Source organism: Nycticebus coucang, chromosome 4, assembly GCF_027406575.1.
Source record: "Nycticebus coucang isolate mNycCou1 chromosome 4, mNycCou1.pri, whole genome shotgun sequence".
Classification (NCBI taxonomy): Eukaryota; Metazoa; Chordata; class Mammalia; order Primates; family Lorisidae; genus Nycticebus; species Nycticebus coucang.
In genome coordinates this window covers 70,015,393-70,034,654 of record NC_069783.1, presented here as the reverse complement: position 1 = coordinate 70,034,654, position 19,262 = coordinate 70,015,393, and the positions used below count along the sequence as shown (strand labels likewise).

The 19,262-nt window shown below is 37.3% G+C and overlaps 1 protein-coding gene across 3 annotated transcripts in view; it reads right to left on the bottom strand.

Annotated features, from left to right (window-relative positions):
• Window positions 1-5,509: 5,509 nt before the first annotated feature.
• Window positions 5,510-19,262, bottom strand: part of ZNF638 (zinc finger protein 638) — a 163,088-nt gene continuing 149,335 nt past the window's right edge. For all 3 annotated transcript variants that reach the window (XM_053586928.1, XM_053586929.1, XM_053586930.1), the window contains 7 exons: window positions 17,779-19,006; window positions 17,120-17,185; window positions 14,695-15,649; window positions 13,636-13,740; window positions 9,025-9,126; window positions 7,048-7,166; window positions 5,510-5,829 (listed from right to left, as the gene is read on the bottom strand). In XM_053586928.1, coding sequence (XP_053442903.1) covers window positions 5,764-5,829; window positions 7,048-7,166; window positions 9,025-9,126; window positions 13,636-13,740; window positions 14,695-15,649; window positions 17,120-17,185; window positions 17,779-19,006 — 2,641 coding nt within the window. In that variant the 3' untranslated portion in view covers window positions 5,510-5,763. The remainder of the gene's footprint in view (window positions 5,830-7,047; window positions 7,167-9,024; window positions 9,127-13,635; window positions 13,741-14,694; window positions 15,650-17,119; window positions 17,186-17,778; window positions 19,007-19,262) is intronic.

Below are 19,262 nucleotides of genomic sequence, written 5' to 3'. Positions count from 1 at the left end.
ACACTAACTTTCCAATATTAAACATCCCTGCACATTCAAAATAAATCCTTCACAACTGAGGAAGAAGTATCCCTTTCCATTTTCTAGAAGAAATTGTATAAAATCACCATTTCAAGGGCGGAGCACGGTGGCTCATGCCTGTAATCCTAGCACTCTGGGAGGCCAAAGCAAGTGGATTGCTTGAGCTCAGGAGTTTGAGACCACCCTGAGCGAGATACCGTCTCTAAAAAAACAGCCATGTGTTATGGTGGACACCTGTTAATGCCAGTTACTTGGGAGGCTGCGGCAAGAGGATCACTTGAGCCCAAGATTTTGAGGTTGCTGTGAGCTATGACACCAGAGCACTCTACTGAGGGTAACAATGTGAGACTCGGCCTCAAAACAAAGAAAACCCCTTCTTTGAATATTTAGCATCCAGTTAAACCATCAGGACTTATTTTTTCTGCAATGTTTCAACCACAAATCCAGTTATCATTAATGATTTTAGGATTATTCAAGTTCTCTACTTAATCTTGGCCATGTTTTAGGACTTACTGATTTTTGAGGAACCAATCCATTTTTTCCAAGTTGTATTTGAGCAGATTGTAGTATTCCTTTATTATTCTTTTAATGGATGCAGGATCGGTTGTGACCTATTGAAGTAGGAACTGAAGTTTACTGTTTGAGATCATTAATAACTTAAAGAACCTAGTACTATAAATTTCCCTCAGTACTTCATTACCTGCATCCTCAAATTTTGATTCATTCTGCTTCCATTTTCATTCAATTCCATATACTTTTAAAATTTCCTGAGACTTCTTCTGTGACTCATGGATTTAGGTGTGCTGTTTGCTGCTAAATTTCCAAGTGTTTCACAATGTTCCTATCATTGTTGATATCTAGTTTGATTCCATATGGCAAAAGAAGTTATTCCATATCATCTCAGGATGTGATTTGTCTTGGTGTGTGTCCCATAGGTAATTTATATTTTGCTGTTGGCCAGCATGTTCTATGAATACCAACTACTGTTGATTAATGTTGTTCAAATGAACCTCAGAGCAAACCCAGAAGGTAACATACCAACTAAAAGAATGACTCTAAGGGAACATAAAGCCCTGTTTGAATGTATATCCTTAATGGGCGATTCCCCAAGGACAAAATAAAGGCAAAAGTGAAAAAAATTTTTTTAGCTGTTTTTAACAATCACATTGTGGTCTTAGCATTGTTATTCTGATTCATGTGTGCAAAAGCTAAGAAATTTTGTGCTGATTTAATTCTGCCATCCTGGTACCCCTGAGAATTGAATTTCTGACACAGGACACAGAAGATCTAGATTTAAGATTGACAAGGTATATAAAAATCCTAAAGTCTTGAATTTGAACCCCAAGAATCAATATAATAATGATGCATTTTATTTAAAAAAAAAAAAAAGTATATACTTCCAAGTTTCATCCACTGAAAAGCGATGTCCTAGCAAATACCCAGAAGCAATGAATACCCCTAATTACCCACTGTTTCTTAGAGAAATAGCTAACTCTAGGTCAGGAGAAAGACATGTATAATGTGAGCCTGGAACACCATGACATACAATTAGTAAAAAAGCTAAGAAAACTAGCTGGATATGGATGGCAATACACGCCTGCAGTACCAGCTACAGGGAAGAACTGCTGTTGAGATAGGATTCCCTAAGCCCACAAGTTGAGTTTACAATGAGCTATCATCATGCCACTATACTCTAGCCTGAGTGACAGAGTGAGGCTTTGTCTTTAAAAAAAAATAAATAAATAAAGAAGGATGCCTTGATGCCTGCAGCTCAAGCCGCTACGGTGCCAGCCACATGGACTGGGGCTGGTGGGTTCAAATCCAGTCCGGGCCCGCCAAACAACGACAACTACTACTAAAAAATAGCCGGACGTTGTAGCAGGCACCTGTAGTTCCAGCTACTTGGGAGGCTGAGGCAAGAGAATCGCTTAAACCCAAGAGTTTGAGGTTGCTGTGAGTTGTGATGCCATGACACTCAGGGCAAGAGCTTGAGACAGTCTCAAAAAAAAAAAAAAGAGAGAAAAGAAAACAAAAGGGAAACTATTGTCATATTAGAATGAATAGTCAAATTTAAAAAAGGAACAATTTGAGCATCAATAAGCTAACTAACATCAAATGTTAGAATTCACAAATTCATATTAATACTTAAAGTATCTTTTTTTTTTTTTTAGTTGTCATTGTTGTTTAGTAGGCCCTGGCCAGGTTCGAACCCACCAGCCCTGGTGTATGTGGCCAGTGCCCTAACAACTAATCTACAGGAGCCAAGCCAGAATCAACTCATTCTGAAAAGAAAAAGGTACATAAAGGGAAAGCATCAAGTATCTATCATGTCTTTCTTACATAAACTATACCACTGAGTAACCACATGACAAATGAGGGGAGTTTTCTCTATTCAGAGAAGTATTTCCATTTATACACACACAAAAAAACAGAATTAAAACATCATTATTCTACCTAATGAATAAATTGAAATTAAGCATCAACTACTACTAAAATCCCAAAGAAAGCAATCAGACTTTTTTTTTTTTTTTTTGCAATTTTTGGCGGGAGCTGGGTTTGAACCCACCACCTCTGGCATATAGGGCCAGTGCCCCACTCCTTTGAGCCACAGGTGCCGCCAGCAATCAGACATTTCGATGTCTTCTTACTAGGAAGACTATAACACTGCCTGAAGCAGTCTTGCCAAAAAGAAGAAAAAACAACAACAAATCCTAATGAAGTATCTACATTCAACTACCAATTTACACAGATAAGCTAAACAGGACAATGAACAAGTCAAAGGTCAAAGCTACTACAGGGCTGCTATCAAGGAAATACAGACCATGAGAAACTTGTCAGCAGTGCTTCTCAGATTACACGCTAGATTAGTTTTTTTCTCCTTACTTCTCAATACATCATGGACTAATAATTTTGCAAAATATTTTAAAAATGAAATAAAACAACACAGAACCATACAACCCCCCATTATTTTGCTGTTGGATTCAGTAAGCATAAAATCACCATGAAAATGTTATCAATGTGGACTGGCACTGCATCCAAAGATACTTTGTTGAGCACTGCTTTGCAGAATCAATTGTTTCTTTATCCAATAATGAGAAAAGAGCCTCAATATTTAATAATATTATTTAAAAGACCTATCAGTCAGTTACAACACACAGATCTCATTTGGATCTGATTTCAGACATACTAATAATGAAAAAACCCACTTATGAGACGGCTAAAAATCTGAACTGATTTTGTTTAAATAAGGAATACTTTTAATTGTGTTGGTTACATTACAAAGAACCCTTATCCTTTAGAAATACACAATGAGCCATTTGTGGGTAAAATAACATGGTGAGATTTACTTTAAAACCACCTGAGAGTTGGGAATAGAGATAGATAATATGATTGGCCTTCAACAGTTGATTATTGTTGAAATTAGGTAATTAGCATATGAATAAATAATACAACTGTCTTTTTAATTCATATGCTTGATATTTTCCATAATCAAATATTAAAACAAAAATTTTAAGTTTTAAAAACGTGATTCCCCCATGAGTTAAAAAAAAAAAAAAAAGCACGGCGCCTGCGGTTCAAAGAAGTAGGGCGGGGGCCCCGTATGTCAGAGGTGGCAGGTTCAAACCCAGCCCTGACCAAAAACTGCAAATAAAGCAAAAAAAATTAAAAAGAAACAGTTTTAGGGCTTGGTGTAGTGGATCACATCTGTAACCCCAGTGTTTTAGAAGGCCAAGGCAGGAAGATCACTTGAAACCAGGAGTTGGGTGATTAGCCTGGGCAACATACTGAGACTTCATCTATATAAAAACATAAGAAATATTAGCTAGGCATGGTGGCAGGTGCCTGGAGTCCTAGTTACTTGCACAAGCTGAGGCAGGAGGATAGCTTGAGCCCATATGTTTTAAGCTGGAGCATGCTATTGACAATGCCACTGCACTCTAACTAACCTGGGCAACATGCTCTCCCCAACCCCCCTAAGGGGCTTCCCCCTTCATAAAGGCAAGTTTCCACAGCATCCCATGCCAGAAAGGGTAATAAGAACTTTTATTATAGAGGTCATGCTGAATGCAATCTTTGTTTTGGTGTCTAGAAAACGAAACAACAGACATTTAAAACTAAGCTGCAATCTAAATTATATCCCTAAATCAACTAATTAGAAATTATATGAAAAGAACATGTTATTTTTAGAAAACTTCATAAAAATCTTTATTTGGAGTCTTATGATAAAAATTACCAGCATTAAGTGTAAAAAGCACCAGAGAGGAACATGTATAATATGTAATTAACTGTCAGTATCATTCACTAAGATGAAACACTAAAATCATTTCTACCAACACTTCAATGCTCTAGGAGTTCCTCTTGTTTTAATTTAGAATCCCAATTTTAAGAGTAAATAGTCTTTTCCCAGATAATTTGAAGAAAGTAAGAGTTTCAGACTTAGGTCTGTAAGATTAAACTCTAAAGATTAAATAAAGAAGCTTATACATTCCCTGCTTTGAAAATTTCCAGAAGCAAGCCAAGAGAAAAGAAGAGCCTGTAAAAGTTAAGATTCTTCTTCGCTCTGTGCTACTGTGGTTTGCCAACTCACTCTCTGAAGTAGCTCTTTTGCCCTTCATTACCTCATTCATCTACATCGGTTTTAATTCTAACAGCCTCTTGGCACTCACTCATAAACCACTTGTCTCCTCACCCAATTTTTCTCAGTCTTTGCTAAATCTGAAGTACATGTGTGGTGTGGTGTGGTGTGGTGTGTTTGGTGAAAGATAATGAAGAGCTCCTGCCTTTTGTTTTTCACTCTACTTCTCGCCTGAGTAACTCTTGCGCTGGGATGGGAGTAAGAGATCTAAAAAGCAGGACTTTTTTCTTGTTGTTTCCTTCCGATCTATTATCAATTGCTACACTCTAATCTTGGGAGAGGTGAGGACTCATACTAAAACAATTCAAAGTCAACAGACTTATGTCTGAAGTATGACCTAATCTAAAACTTTATAGTATAGAGTCATGCCCATCAACTACTAAAAATTCATTCAACTCCTTTTTGAACCTTTACAACTTCTTACAAACATATTTAATAATAATCCAGATGGTTTAAAAGGCTACTTTGGTGGTCTGCAGAAGTGAAGGCTGCTCTGTAGATTCACTAATAATAAATGACATGCTGGGTGCTACTACTTTAAATGGAACCTGGCAGATGTTATCAGAAGTAGGTGTTACCAGGAGAAAAAGTATCTTCCCAAGATATCCAAAAGTCAAGATAAATTTTACTTAAACCTACCTGGGTCAAACATGTTACAGTCTAATTTTATCCAGAAAAATTGAGAGCTTTAAGAAAGCTTTGACCTGTATGCATGGAGCAAAGTAAAACATTGTCATGATATGATTTTCAAAGAATTCCCAAACATCCCAACTTATAGGAGTTATAGATAAGAACCTTATCTGCAATCAGAGGCAAGTAAGACTTTAATAAATCAATCACAAACACAAGATGGTATTTTAAATATACAGTAGGAACATTTATTTTAACACTTCTAAAAGATATTTCTCCATGCCTGATGATTTGATATAAAAATCAAACCCATCATACATTCCCCATCAGTCTCTCTACATCAAGGGCAATCAGAAATTTGTACAACATGAATATTTGCTTTGGAAACAAAAATTACAAATTAAATGATAACAAAAATACACAAATCAACTGGACCCTAAACAAATTTCTAATGAATTCTTTCTCCTTTCCCCCAATCACCTAGAGCTTCTTTCTTCAGCCTCATTCTGTTCCTTTTCCTTTCTTTGCTTGGCCATGAACTTCTGTTAAAAGCAATTCACAATATAAAATACTTATTAGATATTACTTTGCTATAATGATTAGAAACATTAATTTGGGGTAGTAAAAAGCACTTTAAAAGAAATACAAGTAACTAATGAGGTAGAACTTTTGGCGGGGGTATTCTATGTCAGCTAGGTCTTTTAACCAAAGACCTTTTTGGGTAGATGCTGATATTGACACCAAAAAGCGAGGAAATGGCCATACAAGTAGGTTTGGGAGGCAAAGGAACTGCAATATAAAGATGCAAAGGGAGCAAGGCACCTCTCATGTATAAGAAACACATGACAGCCAGAAAAGCAATAAAAACTGATTTCAGAGAAGCAGTAAAGAATCGGATTATGCAGGGTTTTACAGATCCACAATAGTAAGGGCAATATAAAGCTGCTAGAAGATTTTAAATAGAGAAGAGACATGAAAACTAAGTTAAGAGTACAGGTAATGTAGCACAATGTATAAGAGCACTGGCCTAAGAAAAAACAGACCTGGGCTCAAATCCTAGGTCTGTCACTAACTAGCTTTGTGGTTTAGATATGTAACTTCTTTAAGTCTATTTCTTCATCTTTAAAATTGGAAGTGATAGCTTCTACCTCCTAAAGTTTACAAGGGGATTAAATAAGCTTTTAGTACATACAAGCTCAATAAACGTTAGATGGGTGTTTGTACCACAAATTAAACAGAAAGGATGTATAAAACAACTCTCAAACATTTAGGAGGTATCAGAACCACTGCTTTAGCTATGGCTAATGATGATCTCTACAAAAGAACTTCGTAAAGATGTGCTCAATTAAACGAAACGGTTATATGATTAAATCAGTCGGAGAAAGAGATTACATAATGTTAAGCAGGATTCCTTCTGACCAAACTTTTATATGCTAATGTGTGTAAGATTTTGTATGAGGGCATAAGAATAAGCAGTTTCTCACACTTTAATAATGGAATGTCATATGAGACCAGTGATCTGCAGAAGCTGATCTGGCAAATATTTCTATTAAAGGAAAAAGAATAAGGACTAGAAATTACTGGCAAGGTACAGTAAAAGAGAAAATGGGATTATGGACTTAAGAGGAATAAACTGGCATAAACATTCAAAAGTTTTCCCAAGGGAAAAAAAATTGTGCTTGAGTAGATACTCAAATAGTTTGAATCTAAAACAGTAACAGCACCTAAAGATTGTATGAATTAAGAATTTAAAAAATTACCTCTGTATTTTGCTTATGACGTGTACTCTTACAGTGATTTGTCATTGCTTTTTCACCTGAGTAGAAAAGGGAACAAATTGGACAGAAGAATCCAGCCTTCGGTACAAGAAAATCTAAATCTATAGGACAAGACAGGAGGAAAATTAACAATAATTTATCTATAGTTGTGTTAATCAATTAATCTAAACATAACAAACATACTAAGCACAATGTATATTGCTATATTTAGGGATAAACAATAACTTAAATCACCAAATGCAGGTCTTTGTTTTTTATTTATTTTTTTAAGAGACCGAGTCTCACTTTATCGCCTTCGGTAGAGTGCGACACAGATCACAGCAACCTCCAACTCCTGGGCTTAGGCGATTCTCTTGCCTCAGCCACCCGAGTAGCTGGGACCATAGGTGCTTGCCACAATGCCCAGCTATTTTTTGTTGCAGTTTGGCCGGGGTCAGGTTTGAACCTGCCACCCTCAGTATATGGGGCCAGCGCCCTCCAGGGAAGGCCAGAAATGCCACTGCACTGGTATACTGCAAGTTGAATAAGAAACTTCAGATAAGAAAGAACCATTTAATAATCCCCCCGAACAGCAAGTTACTGGCTAAGAATTCTGAAATAAACCTCTTAGGAATTCCCCATTCAAATAGGGAGAAGAGAGGCAGTGCCTGTTGGATCAGTGGGTTGGGTGCTGGCCCCATATACCGAGGGGAGTGGGTTGAAAACCGGCCCCGGCCAAACTATAACAAAAAAATAGCCAGGAGTTGTGGTGGGTGCCTGTAGTCCCAGCTACTAGGGAGGCTGAGGCAAGAGAATCACTTAAGCCAAAGAGTTGGAGGTTGCTGTGAGCTGTGTGAGGCCACGGCACTCTACCGAGGGCAATAAAGTGAGACTCTGTCTCTTAAAACAAACAAACAAACAAAAACAGGGAGAAGAGGCAAAAGCATGGGTAACTGTCTAAAGAATATGCTGGCTAAACAAATAGGGACTCCCTCAAGCTCACCATGAACAAAATCAACTAGTTATGTTTTTTACTATGTTCTGCTTAAATGGAGTTTCTGCCTAGCCAATTCTTTTCTCTCTCTCTCTTTTTTTTTTAGACACAGCTCAAGCTGTTGCCCTGGGTAGAGTGCCGTGGCATCACAACTCACAGCAACCTACAACTCCTGGGCTCAAGCGATTCTCTTGCCTCAGCCTCCCAAGTAGATGGGACTACAGGCACCCACCACAACACCCGGACATTTTTGGTTGTAGCTGTCATTGTTGTTTGGCAGGCCCAGGCTGAATTCGAACCCCCGAGCTCTGGTGTATGTGGCTGGCAGCTTAACTGCTTAATTTACAGGTGCCAAGCCTGCCTGGTCAATTCTAAGTTTTCTCTTTACCATTTTGGCAAGAACTGACAAGGCATAAAGAATAAAAGAGAAGATATATCCCAGACTATAAGAGTATAATAAAAATATCCTTGTCAGGTAAAAACAGCCTAGTAAATTGCCTTTAGAAATGCTAATGTGTGGGCGGCGCCTGTAGCTCAGTCGGTAAGGCGCCGGCCCCATATACCGAGGGTGGTGGGTTCAAACCCGGCCCGGCCAAACTGCAACCAAAAAATAGCCGGGCGTTGTGGCGGGCGCCTGTAGTCCCAGCTACTTGGGAGGCTGAGGCAAGAGAATCCTTAAGCCCAGGAGTTGGAGGTTGCTTTGAGCTGTGTGAGGCCACAGCACTCTACCGAGGGCGATAAAGTGAGACTCTGTCTCTACAAAAAAAAAAAAAAAAAAGAAATGCTAATGTGTAATACTTGCTAATTTCTACTCTAAAATGACAATCTAAGCAAGATGACCCAATTATTCATATAAATAACACAATATTTATACGAACATAAGTAATAAATCATGTAATATTTATATGAGTTTATATAATATTTATATGGGTGGCTGAATTTTTATTTCATCTGGATAGGGGAAAAAAATGTCATTTTTACTTTACCTTCAGGGACATCAGATGCCACTGACTTGCCTAAAGAAGAGTCTTCAATTTTCTTGCGCTTTCGTTCCGGTTCTGAATCCTTTAATCCAGATTCTTCATCAACTAAAATCATTAAATTTTTCAAGGGAAAAAAAGCTGTTCAAAAAAAATTCACAGACTTCATATAGCTTACCTTTAACAACTAACTTAAAAGATCAAAGAAAACCTTCTTGGGTTAATTCCCTCTAACTACTCTTCATACAACAATCTCCCAGATTCTGTGATGTAAACAATATGTGAGTAAGCTTGGCGCTCATACTCAGTGGTCAGGGTGCCAGCCATACACACACAGGTTCAAAGTGGGCCAGCACCTGCTAAATAAAACAACGACAACTACAACAACGACAAAATAATTGGCAGGCTGAGGCAAGAGAACTGTTTAAGCCCAAGAGTTTGAGGTTGCTGTGAGCTGTGACGCCATAGCACTCTACCAAGGGTGGCACAGTTAAAAGTCTGTCTCAAAAAAAAGAGTGAATCTGTTCAGACTTCTTGTTTTTGAGACAAAGCCTCAAGCTGTCACCCTGGGTAGAGTGTCATGGCATCACAGCTCACAGCAACCTCCAGCTCCTGGGCTTAAGTGATTCTCTTGCCTCGGCCTCCCAAGTAGCTGGGACTACAGGCACCCGCCACAACGCCTGGCTATTTTTTGGTTATAGTTGTCATTGCCGTTTGGCAAGCCCAGGCTGGATTCGAACCGGCCAGCTCTGGTGTTCGTGGCTGGCGCCTTAGCCACTTGAGCTATAGGTGCCATGCCTGTTCAGACTTAATAAATGGATCTAGGACTAAGGGGCTAAAGCTAACAGAAAAATTTATTTATATTTTTTGCATAATATATTAATATATAGTATATATTATGCATTTATAATATATATATAAATATATATATTTAAATATAAAATATATTTATATAAACATGTTATATATAAAATATAACATGTTACAGTATATAATATATACATAAGTTCCCAAAAATGTATATGCATTTTAAAAAAGGAAAGAACTGTACTGAATTTATAATACTCAAGTCATATTTGACTTCTGCAACTATAGGAGGTGGTCAACATGACTTGTATTTGTCTTCTGTTATTGTTATAGATTGTTATACAATATGTATTTATACAATGTTCCAGAAAGAATTAAAGGGGTAATTTAAGAAGTTCAAGTTCTGTAGGCAAGATAACTTGTATATGCAAGGTGCTTAGTTGAGGAGAATAGGGATTAACAGAAAAGGAAAGCAGCAGAGAATAATTCTAGGGCTCTGTACTGATACCCTGCCAACTTAGCAAATTGAGCTTAACTGACAGCCTAACACCCTTAGAATCACAAGTAAAATTACAAATGTTAAACCCCAGAAAAATGAAAGATAAGAAAGAGTCACTCTGGAAACTGGTTCTAAGCAATTCAGTAATCTTCAGTAGCTGAAATACCTTACTGTTATATAATACCTGATAAATCCCTTTTACACATGTATCATTCATTTAGCTTTTATCTCATGTGAGACAGATATGTCAAATCAATATCATCACTATTTCTTCACAGACAAATAAAGCAAATACAGAAGAGGTTAATAAGCTGATACACCCGAGGCTGCACAGCTACTGTCACAGATTAAAACCAAGACTTCTGACTTCAAGTTCAGTGCTCTCTCCATACAACTGGGCTACTCTTTACCAAATCTAAAGGATAACTAGGAATTTTAAAAGCATTACTCATTCTTCCTCACATTTTACTGGTCATCAAGTACTAGAGTCTATTTAAAAAAAAAAGGCTCACTCTCTTAACTTGACGGTTAAAATAGCCTGGTTTCCTTGCCTCCAGTCCCTTCCTGTAATAGTTTCTCTTGTCACTATAGTAATGAATTTTTTATTTCTTTTCTGGAGACAGAGACTCATTCTGTCTCCTGGGCTAGATTACAGCGGCATCATCATACCTCACTGTGACCTCAAACTCCTGGGCTCAAGCAAACCTTCTGCCTCAGCCTCCAAAGTAGCGGGGACTACAGGTGTGTGCTACCACATCAGGCTTATTTTTTCTATTGTTTTGTAATGATGGGGTCTCACTCTTGCTCAGGCTAGTCTCCAACTCTTAGCCTCAAGCAATCCTTCCACCTTGGCCTTACAAGTGCTAGGGTTATAGCATGAGCCACCACACCCCCAAAATTAACTTTTTCAGACCTATCTGCTTCTGCCATTGCAAAGGCACATTTATCTTAATGCATATAAATTATATAATAATTAAAATAGATTAAAACAAATAATTTAAGTTTAAAATTGTGTGGTCCTTTAAAAAGGACCTTTTTTAAAGCTAGGTCCTTTTGTCAAACACATCATCCATTAATGGAAATACACTTTTTTTTTTTTTGAGACAGAGCCTCAAACTGTCTCCCTGGGTAGAGTGCCGTGGCATCACAGCTCATAGCAACCTCCAACTCCTGGGTTCGAGCAATTCTCTTGCCTCCGCCTCCCAAGTAGCTGAGACCACAGGTGCTCGCCACAATGCCTGGCTATTTTTTGGTTGCAGCCGTCATTGTTATTTGGCAGGCCGGAGCTGAATTCGAACCCGCCAGCTCAGGTGTATGTGGCTGGCGCCTTAGCCGCTTGAGCCACAGGTACCTAACCGAAAATATACTCTTAACATAAGCAGTAAATAAATTATGCTTTCCATATTATCCAGTGGAGATTAGATCTTGGCAAACTGGTGCTCAAGTTGTTCTATCATAATAGAAATCTGGAGGGGAAAGAAAGTCATGAAATCATGTGAAGAGCTATTACATTATTATACTAACTATAGGTTGGTAACTAGAATTGGTTATGGCAAAAAACTGACAAGAAAGGAAAAACACCCACTTGACCACAGGAAAGAACTTCAAGAAAGAGTTCATGGCTCAGCGCCTGTAGCTCAAGTGGCTAAGGCACCAGCCACATACACCAGAGCTGGCGGGTTCGAATCCAACCCAGGCCTGCCAAACAACAATGACAGCTACAACCAAAAAATACCCAGGCCTTGTGGCAGGTGCCTGTAGTCCCAGCTACTTCGGATGCTGAGGCAAGAGAATCGCTTAAGCCCAGGAGTTGGAGATTGCTGTGAGTTGTGACGCCATGGCACTCTACCGAGGGCGACAGCTTTTGAGGCTCTGTCTCAAAAAAAAAAAAAAAAAGAAAAAGAAAAAGAAAAAGTTCATAACCAACAGCAACAAATGATCTAGAAGAAAAACACTTGAACATAGCAGATTTGAGAACAACCCAATGAGGTTCATCATCAATTTTAGGAAGACAACAGAGAACAAAGCCAAAATACATCCGGTCCAAAGAGAAATGAGACAGTAAAAGTAGGTGGTTCTTTCTAGATGCTTTACTCTTTAAAAAAAAAAAAAAAAAAAGGAGAGAGAGAGAGAAAAGATAGGAAATGGAGAGATTTTTAAGGTTATGGTCCCTCCTCTCCCCCAAAATGGGAAAGATTTAGCTGTAATTTACACGTAAGGAGCCAATGTAGGTAAAATACAAGTTGGCAGGAGAAATCCTACATTTGTTCTAATAAATATTAATGAAAATAAGATTATACAATGAGAAATGGGCTAGGTGATGTAGAAGAAGAAACGGGCCCACCTGATTAGAAGGAAACAACACTAAAGGAAGGAAACCTCTAATACACTGGGAGCAGCAGCGAGATCAGATTCAATGAACTTGGATTGAATCACCGTTGATAGCCTTTCCTTAGATAAGACAGGACAGGAGAGCAAGAGGGCAAGAAGGGTGTTGCAGAGAAAATGGTAAAAGGGATACTCTAACAGTATGTTTAAGTCACATTAGTAAGCTGATATTTTGCTTTACCTCTATGAATAACCAAACTCCTCGAGACTGGGAAATACAGGTTATGTGCTTTCTTTCGTTCTTGCCTTTTTAACATTCTATTGTAGACAGTGTCCAGTCTAATGGACACAATGATAAGTATTTATTGAGTGACTAAAGTATCCTCCCTCACTAGACACCTCCTTATTTGTTTCAACTTAATTTATTAATGCTATTAAGACATTTTGATATTGGGCGGTGCCTGTAGCTCAGCGGATAGGGCACTGGCCCCATATACCGAGGTTGGGGTGTTGAAACTTGGCCCAGCTGAACTGCAACAAAAAAATAGCCAGGTGTGGCGGGCGCCTGTAGACCCAGCTACTCAGGAGTCTGAGGCAAGAGAATTGTCTAAGCTCAGGAGTTGGAGGTTGCTGTGAGCTGTGATGCCACAGTATTCTACAGAGGGCAATAAAGTGAGACTCTGTCTCTTAAAAAAAACAAAAACATTTTGTTATTATTTATTCACTAGCAGTGTAAAAGGATTCACAAAACAAAGAATCTGGCCCACAAATGCTACAGAACAGAGTAACATTTTGAGGATTAGTTCCACAAATTTGAATTGAAGATGAAAATCTTATACAGATCTAATAATTGTTAAGTTTACCTTTTTCTACCCTTGCTGTATTTCACTACTTTTCTACTTCTCTGGTGACAAATCTTTGAAATTTCAATTTTCACCTCATGTTGTGTAACTCTCCTCCCCACTCCAACAATCCTACTTTACCTTCACTCATTTGGAAGGCCTCTTCATCTTCTGCTGGTTCTATCATGACAGCTTTTTCTGATGGTGGTGCTTCCCCAATTCTAACTCGCTTGGTTGGTGTTTTAGCTTTAAAAAGAAAGTCTAATTTATTGTTCTAATATTAATAATTTAAATTGCTTTAAACATAATTGACTGTCTGAATAACAATTTCAATGTCTTAACTTTTTTGCAAACAATACTCAAATTTGGAAAGGAAAGCCTATTTCTCATATAAAACAATTCTATTTAACATATTCCGTTTAGTGTAAACATTTTCCTTTTATGTTTTCATTTATTGCTTTTCGAATAGCTTCCTACCTTCTTTTCCCAGTACATAAGTCTATAGAACTATCTTAATATTTTATTCTTAGTTGGGCTAAATCATTCACGATTTTCTTAATGGAAATTATTTTTATTTTCTTCAAGTCCTAAAAATGGGTTGCCTTACTATTCTATGCCATCAAAATACTAAAGTAAAAGAGTATTATTGTTCTGAGGGCGGCGCTTGCGGCTCAGAGGAGTAGGGCACGGGCTCTGTATGCTGGAGGTTGTGGGTTCAAACCAGCCCCGGCCAAAAACTACAAAGAGTATTGTTCTGAATTCTAAGTCCAAGCAAGAGCTGGGAGGCAGTCAGGGGTAAACATCCTTCTTTATGAATTGTTCTGAATTCTAAGTCCAAGCAAGAACTGGGTGGCAGTCAGGGGTAAACATCCTTCTGCTCATTAAAGGCTGTCTTTTCCCCATAGTATAAATACATCATTTTCATTGAATTTTAATTTTGCTACTCTAGTATTTCTGGTTTTGTCATCCTTCCTTGAAGTGTAATAACTTACAGCAAGCTCTGCTCTGTAACTAAAAAATTTGTGAAAAGTATTCGCATTTCTTTGGAAAATATATTACTATTACTGTCTACAACTATTTGTTGGCTTCTAATCTCAATACAGGGGGAAACTACTGGAATGGAGCAACATGTATTTCTAAATTAATCTTAAATGTAATCCCCTCATAAAACATAAAAAAATACCATTTTTAAGTATCTACCTGTGAAGTGTCTTTCAATCATAGTTTTCAGATCTTCTTCCATAACATTCTCATTTATAGGACCCACTTGGGACAAGGCTTCAAGTTTTGTCTTCTTTGTGTCCACAATTCTCTTCTTTCTATCCCCCTTGGTATCTGTGGGATGGTCATTTTTGCTCTGTGCTAATTCAACTTTTAAATCATTGTCTCCATCTTCTTCCTCTCCAATTTCATCAACAGTAACAAAATTAAGCTCTTCTTTAAGGTTGTTAAAATCAGCCAGAGAGTCTTCATCCTCTTCAGTTACTTCATCTAAAGTAACTAAATGCAAATCACTGCTGTCATCCTGTATTTCATCTACAGTAACTAAAGTAGAAGGGTCTTCAGGCAACTGAGAAGAAATGAACCCAACGGAATCCCTTACAGTATTTCCTTCATCTCCTTTAGTATTTAAAGTAGTAAAAGTTATGTCTGCTGACTCATTTAAAGGCAGCTCTTCTACTTCCCCAATTTCATCCACAGTTACCAGGCGTTCCTGTTTAAGAAGATCTTGTTCTTCAGCCACTGACAGAACAGTAACATCTTTAGGTTCACTATGGGAAATGCAATCATCCTGGTCAATTAATTCATCTAATGTAAAAAGTGAATTTGAATTTTTTACTATTTCTTCCATATTCAGCTCTTCTTCATCGATTACTTCATCCACAGTGACTAGAGCTTGTGCTAGATGTGCAGTTCCATCTTCCTCTTCCCCAATCTCATCTAATGTTACAAAAGATAATTCTCCCTCCACACCACAAGAGGCAGAAGTTTTCCCCTTCTTCTTCTTTAAGTTCAATTCAGAGGAAGGAATATTTTTGAGAGCTTCTTTTCTTTTCCCCTTTAGTGGATTCTGTTTGGCTTGGGAAGGATTCGCTTCTTCTATGACCTCATCCACAGTAACAAATTCATCCAAATTAAATGGAAATAATGGCTCCTGTTAAAAAATTAAAAATCACAGAACTATAAACAGATACTGACCACTGGCTAGGTTCCGAACAGTCACAGTACATGTGCATGCACATAATTTGTGAGAATTTCAGTGCAAAGGCTAAAATTAGTTATTTTTTAAAAAAGACCCACCAATGAATTAGCTATAATTCACAAAGTAAATGTCAAAAGTAAATCCTAACAGTGTAAATCTAACTCCACTTTTACTTAATTTGAGTTAAGATTACAATTATTTCTTAATGACAAGTCTTTAAATCAGTGGTTCTCAACCTTCCTAATGCCTCATAAGGCTGTGACCCTTTATTACAGTTCCTCATGTTGTGGTGACCTCCAACCATAAAATTATTTTTGTTGTTACTTCATAACTGTAATTTTGCTACTGTTATGAATCGTAATGTAAATATCTGATATGCAGGATGTATTTTCATTGCTACCCAGGGGTCATGACCCACAGGTTGAGAACCGCTGCTTTAAATAATGTACATCACATTTAAAGCATTTGTCAAACATAAAGAATTAGTGTGCCATGTTATACATAAATTGATTATATACAGTATATTTTAAGATATACAATGCTAAGATACATTTACATTTTGAGAAAATTGTATGAAAAATTATTACTAGGGGCGGCGCCTGTGGCTCAAGGAGTAGGGCGCCGGTCCCATATGCCGGAGGTGGTGGGTTCAAACCTAGCCCCAGCCAAAAACCACACACACACACAAAAAAAAATAAAAAATAAAAAAATAAATAAATAAATAAATAAAAGAAAAATTATTACTAAGATTGAACACAATATAACTGTACTTGAAAAAAATAACATCTTAAGCAAATAGATTTAATCGTAATCCTTACTTCTGCTTTATACTATAACATTTCTCCTTGGTCCAACAAAATAGGGCCAAAGTCATCCTCTACCAGGTAAGAAAAATGAAGAACTGAAAAAAATTCTATGAATGGTAAAAACCTAAAATACCAAATGATCAAATATAAAATACAAGATGATATGGCAATAGAATTCAGTACCCAGAAAGTGAAGCTCAGGGACTACATAGGTTAAATTAGAGCCAAAAAATTAACCTGTTTGGAAGTGAGACAACTCCAGATCGAGTGCCAGTCTCACATATATATATATATATATGATTTTTTTGTGTGTATCATTAACCTCTTCCTGTTAATATGAGATTGGAGGTATTTTCTCACGTTAATTCCTTTCTCTCTTTGTGTAACTTTTTGCCCTGCACCAAGAACAGAAACTATTTGGGCTAGCTGAAGGTCAAAAAGGAAGATAGTGGTAGGGTCAAAAAAAAAAAAAAAAAAAAAAAAACCTACCTTATTCCTATCCTTTGCTCTATACCTCATTCTCAAAACATTCCTATTAACTATTATAAGATAGATGAACTATACTATATATAGAGGGACAGAAAAGAAGGGTTAATGTTAGTGGATTATTTTTTACCTCTTTAGCTTTGGAACTTCTACCAGTGGTGCTTTTAGAATTCTTAGTGTTTTGCCCAGCCAAAGTCTGAAATATTAAATAAGAAATACAGAAAAACAAAATTTACAAATATGTTATTAATGTTCTAAAAAGGAGACTTAAACAGAAAACATTACCTAAATATAGAGTATGCAAATATTTAGCAAATGCACAAAACTAAGTCCACAATCATTTCCCAATATAGGCATCATCTGTACAAGTTTTAGTTAGGTCCAGTTTTACTGATCTTTTTTCCCCTCGATGTCTAAGTTGGGCAATCAGTGATCTGATAAAGGAAGCTTCAATTTAAAAGAGGAAACAGTTTCCTGTTCAGCAGCAGAGTGGTAAATCACCTTAGGAGATTTACTGTAGACTTTTTAAAAAACCAGTTATATTTCTGACCAAATTCTATCCAAACAGTGCTTTTCAAACCTGTTAATAATTATGAACTTGAGCTTAATATTCTAAATGTCTACTGACTTAAATCAATGGAATCGTTTAAGAAAGGGAAATTGCAGCTTGGGTGGGGTGAAGTGAGAAGATGAAAGTATGAAACAGAATTACATCTCCTACTCCACTGCTACAGCAGCAGAACTAATCACTTCAAAGACACACTGAACCATTCTTCCTACCCTCCTCACCTTATTGTTGCTGTCATCCCGTTTCATGGTGGAAGAAGGTCTAGCCTCTGTTTCCTGAGATTGTTTTGTTATGTCCCTGTAATCCAGTTTAGAATCCTTGCCTTGCAGGGCTGGGATCCTTCCACTGCCTCCTCTGGTAACACTGCTCTGAGTAGGTTTGAATTTATTGCTGCTTTCTGCCAAGTCTGACCCAGCACTTGTAGGCTTAAGTGGACCAAATTCCTTGGCTGAAACTTTCTTTTCAGCATTTACTTGATCTTTGAGCACAGATTTCAGAAAACTTTTCTGAGTTTCAGTTTTCGAAGCTGTAGGTTTTGCCTTAAAAGAAGAGACCATAGCAGCCTTGATGCTTGATTTACTGCTAGATACATTTGATACAGCCTGCATTCTAGTTTTACTAGTTTCATCAGTTCTATTAGCTTGACCCACTCCTTTATTTGGGTACACCTTGATCCCAGCATTTTCTGCAGGCTTTTCTTTCATTGCTGCTATAATATTTTCCAACTTTCCTGCAACCATTCTACCTTCATTCTTTTCAGCCTTCTCTGTTTCTATTTGTAGATCCATTCTGGCTTCCTTAGTATGAAATTCAGTCTCTTCATTTTCATTCATGTTCCCTTTTTCAGAAATAACCTTTTTGCCCAATGTCTTTTCATCACCAGTGGAAATTCCTGGTCCTAAGGTCACAACACAAGCAGATGGCAGTATCTCTGAAACAGTTTCATGTTTGTCCACTTCTGTGACAGCCTCTATGATAGACTGTGTAATTCCAGAAAAGAAATCTTCTGCTTCAGATGGAGATTCTTCTAGAATTCTTGTGCTGTTCCTTTCTTCTATAAATGCACTGTCAGATGGTGATAACTCTGTTTCAGGGTTAATAATTTCTACCTCTTCCTTCTCAAAGTCATTGGTATATACCTGCTCATTTAAAGTAGACTCGTCTATATTTTCAGTGAATAATTCAATACTGGTTGGAGTGGATGCTACAAAAGGAATTTCTACTTTGACCTCCTTTCTCGGAGTTTCAACTTCCAATGTTTCAATAGCAAAGTCAGTGTCAGACATTGCTTTTTGAGGTTCTTCCTCACAAGGCTCTTCCTGATGTATCAAAGTTTCTGTTTGCATGTAGGGAGTAGTTTCTTCTTCAACCTCATTAGGTTTAACAGAGGGATTATCAGCTGCTGTTTGCACCTCACTTTCATCAACTGGACTGTTTTTCAAGTCAGGGCTGAAGTATTTAAAAACAAACAAAAAGAACACAAACAAAAACACAAACAAAAATCAAACTATGATGAGAATTCAACCATTATAAATAATCCTGTTGATGCCAATTGTTAAGACTTCCTGATGCATTAGTAATTAAGCACTGAGAAATCCAGCCTATTGGTATTTAAATGGTCAAGACGTTTTGATGCAAATATGTAGACAATATAAAATATTAAAAGAGATCCTCCATCTCACTGATGATTTCTGTCTAACTCAAA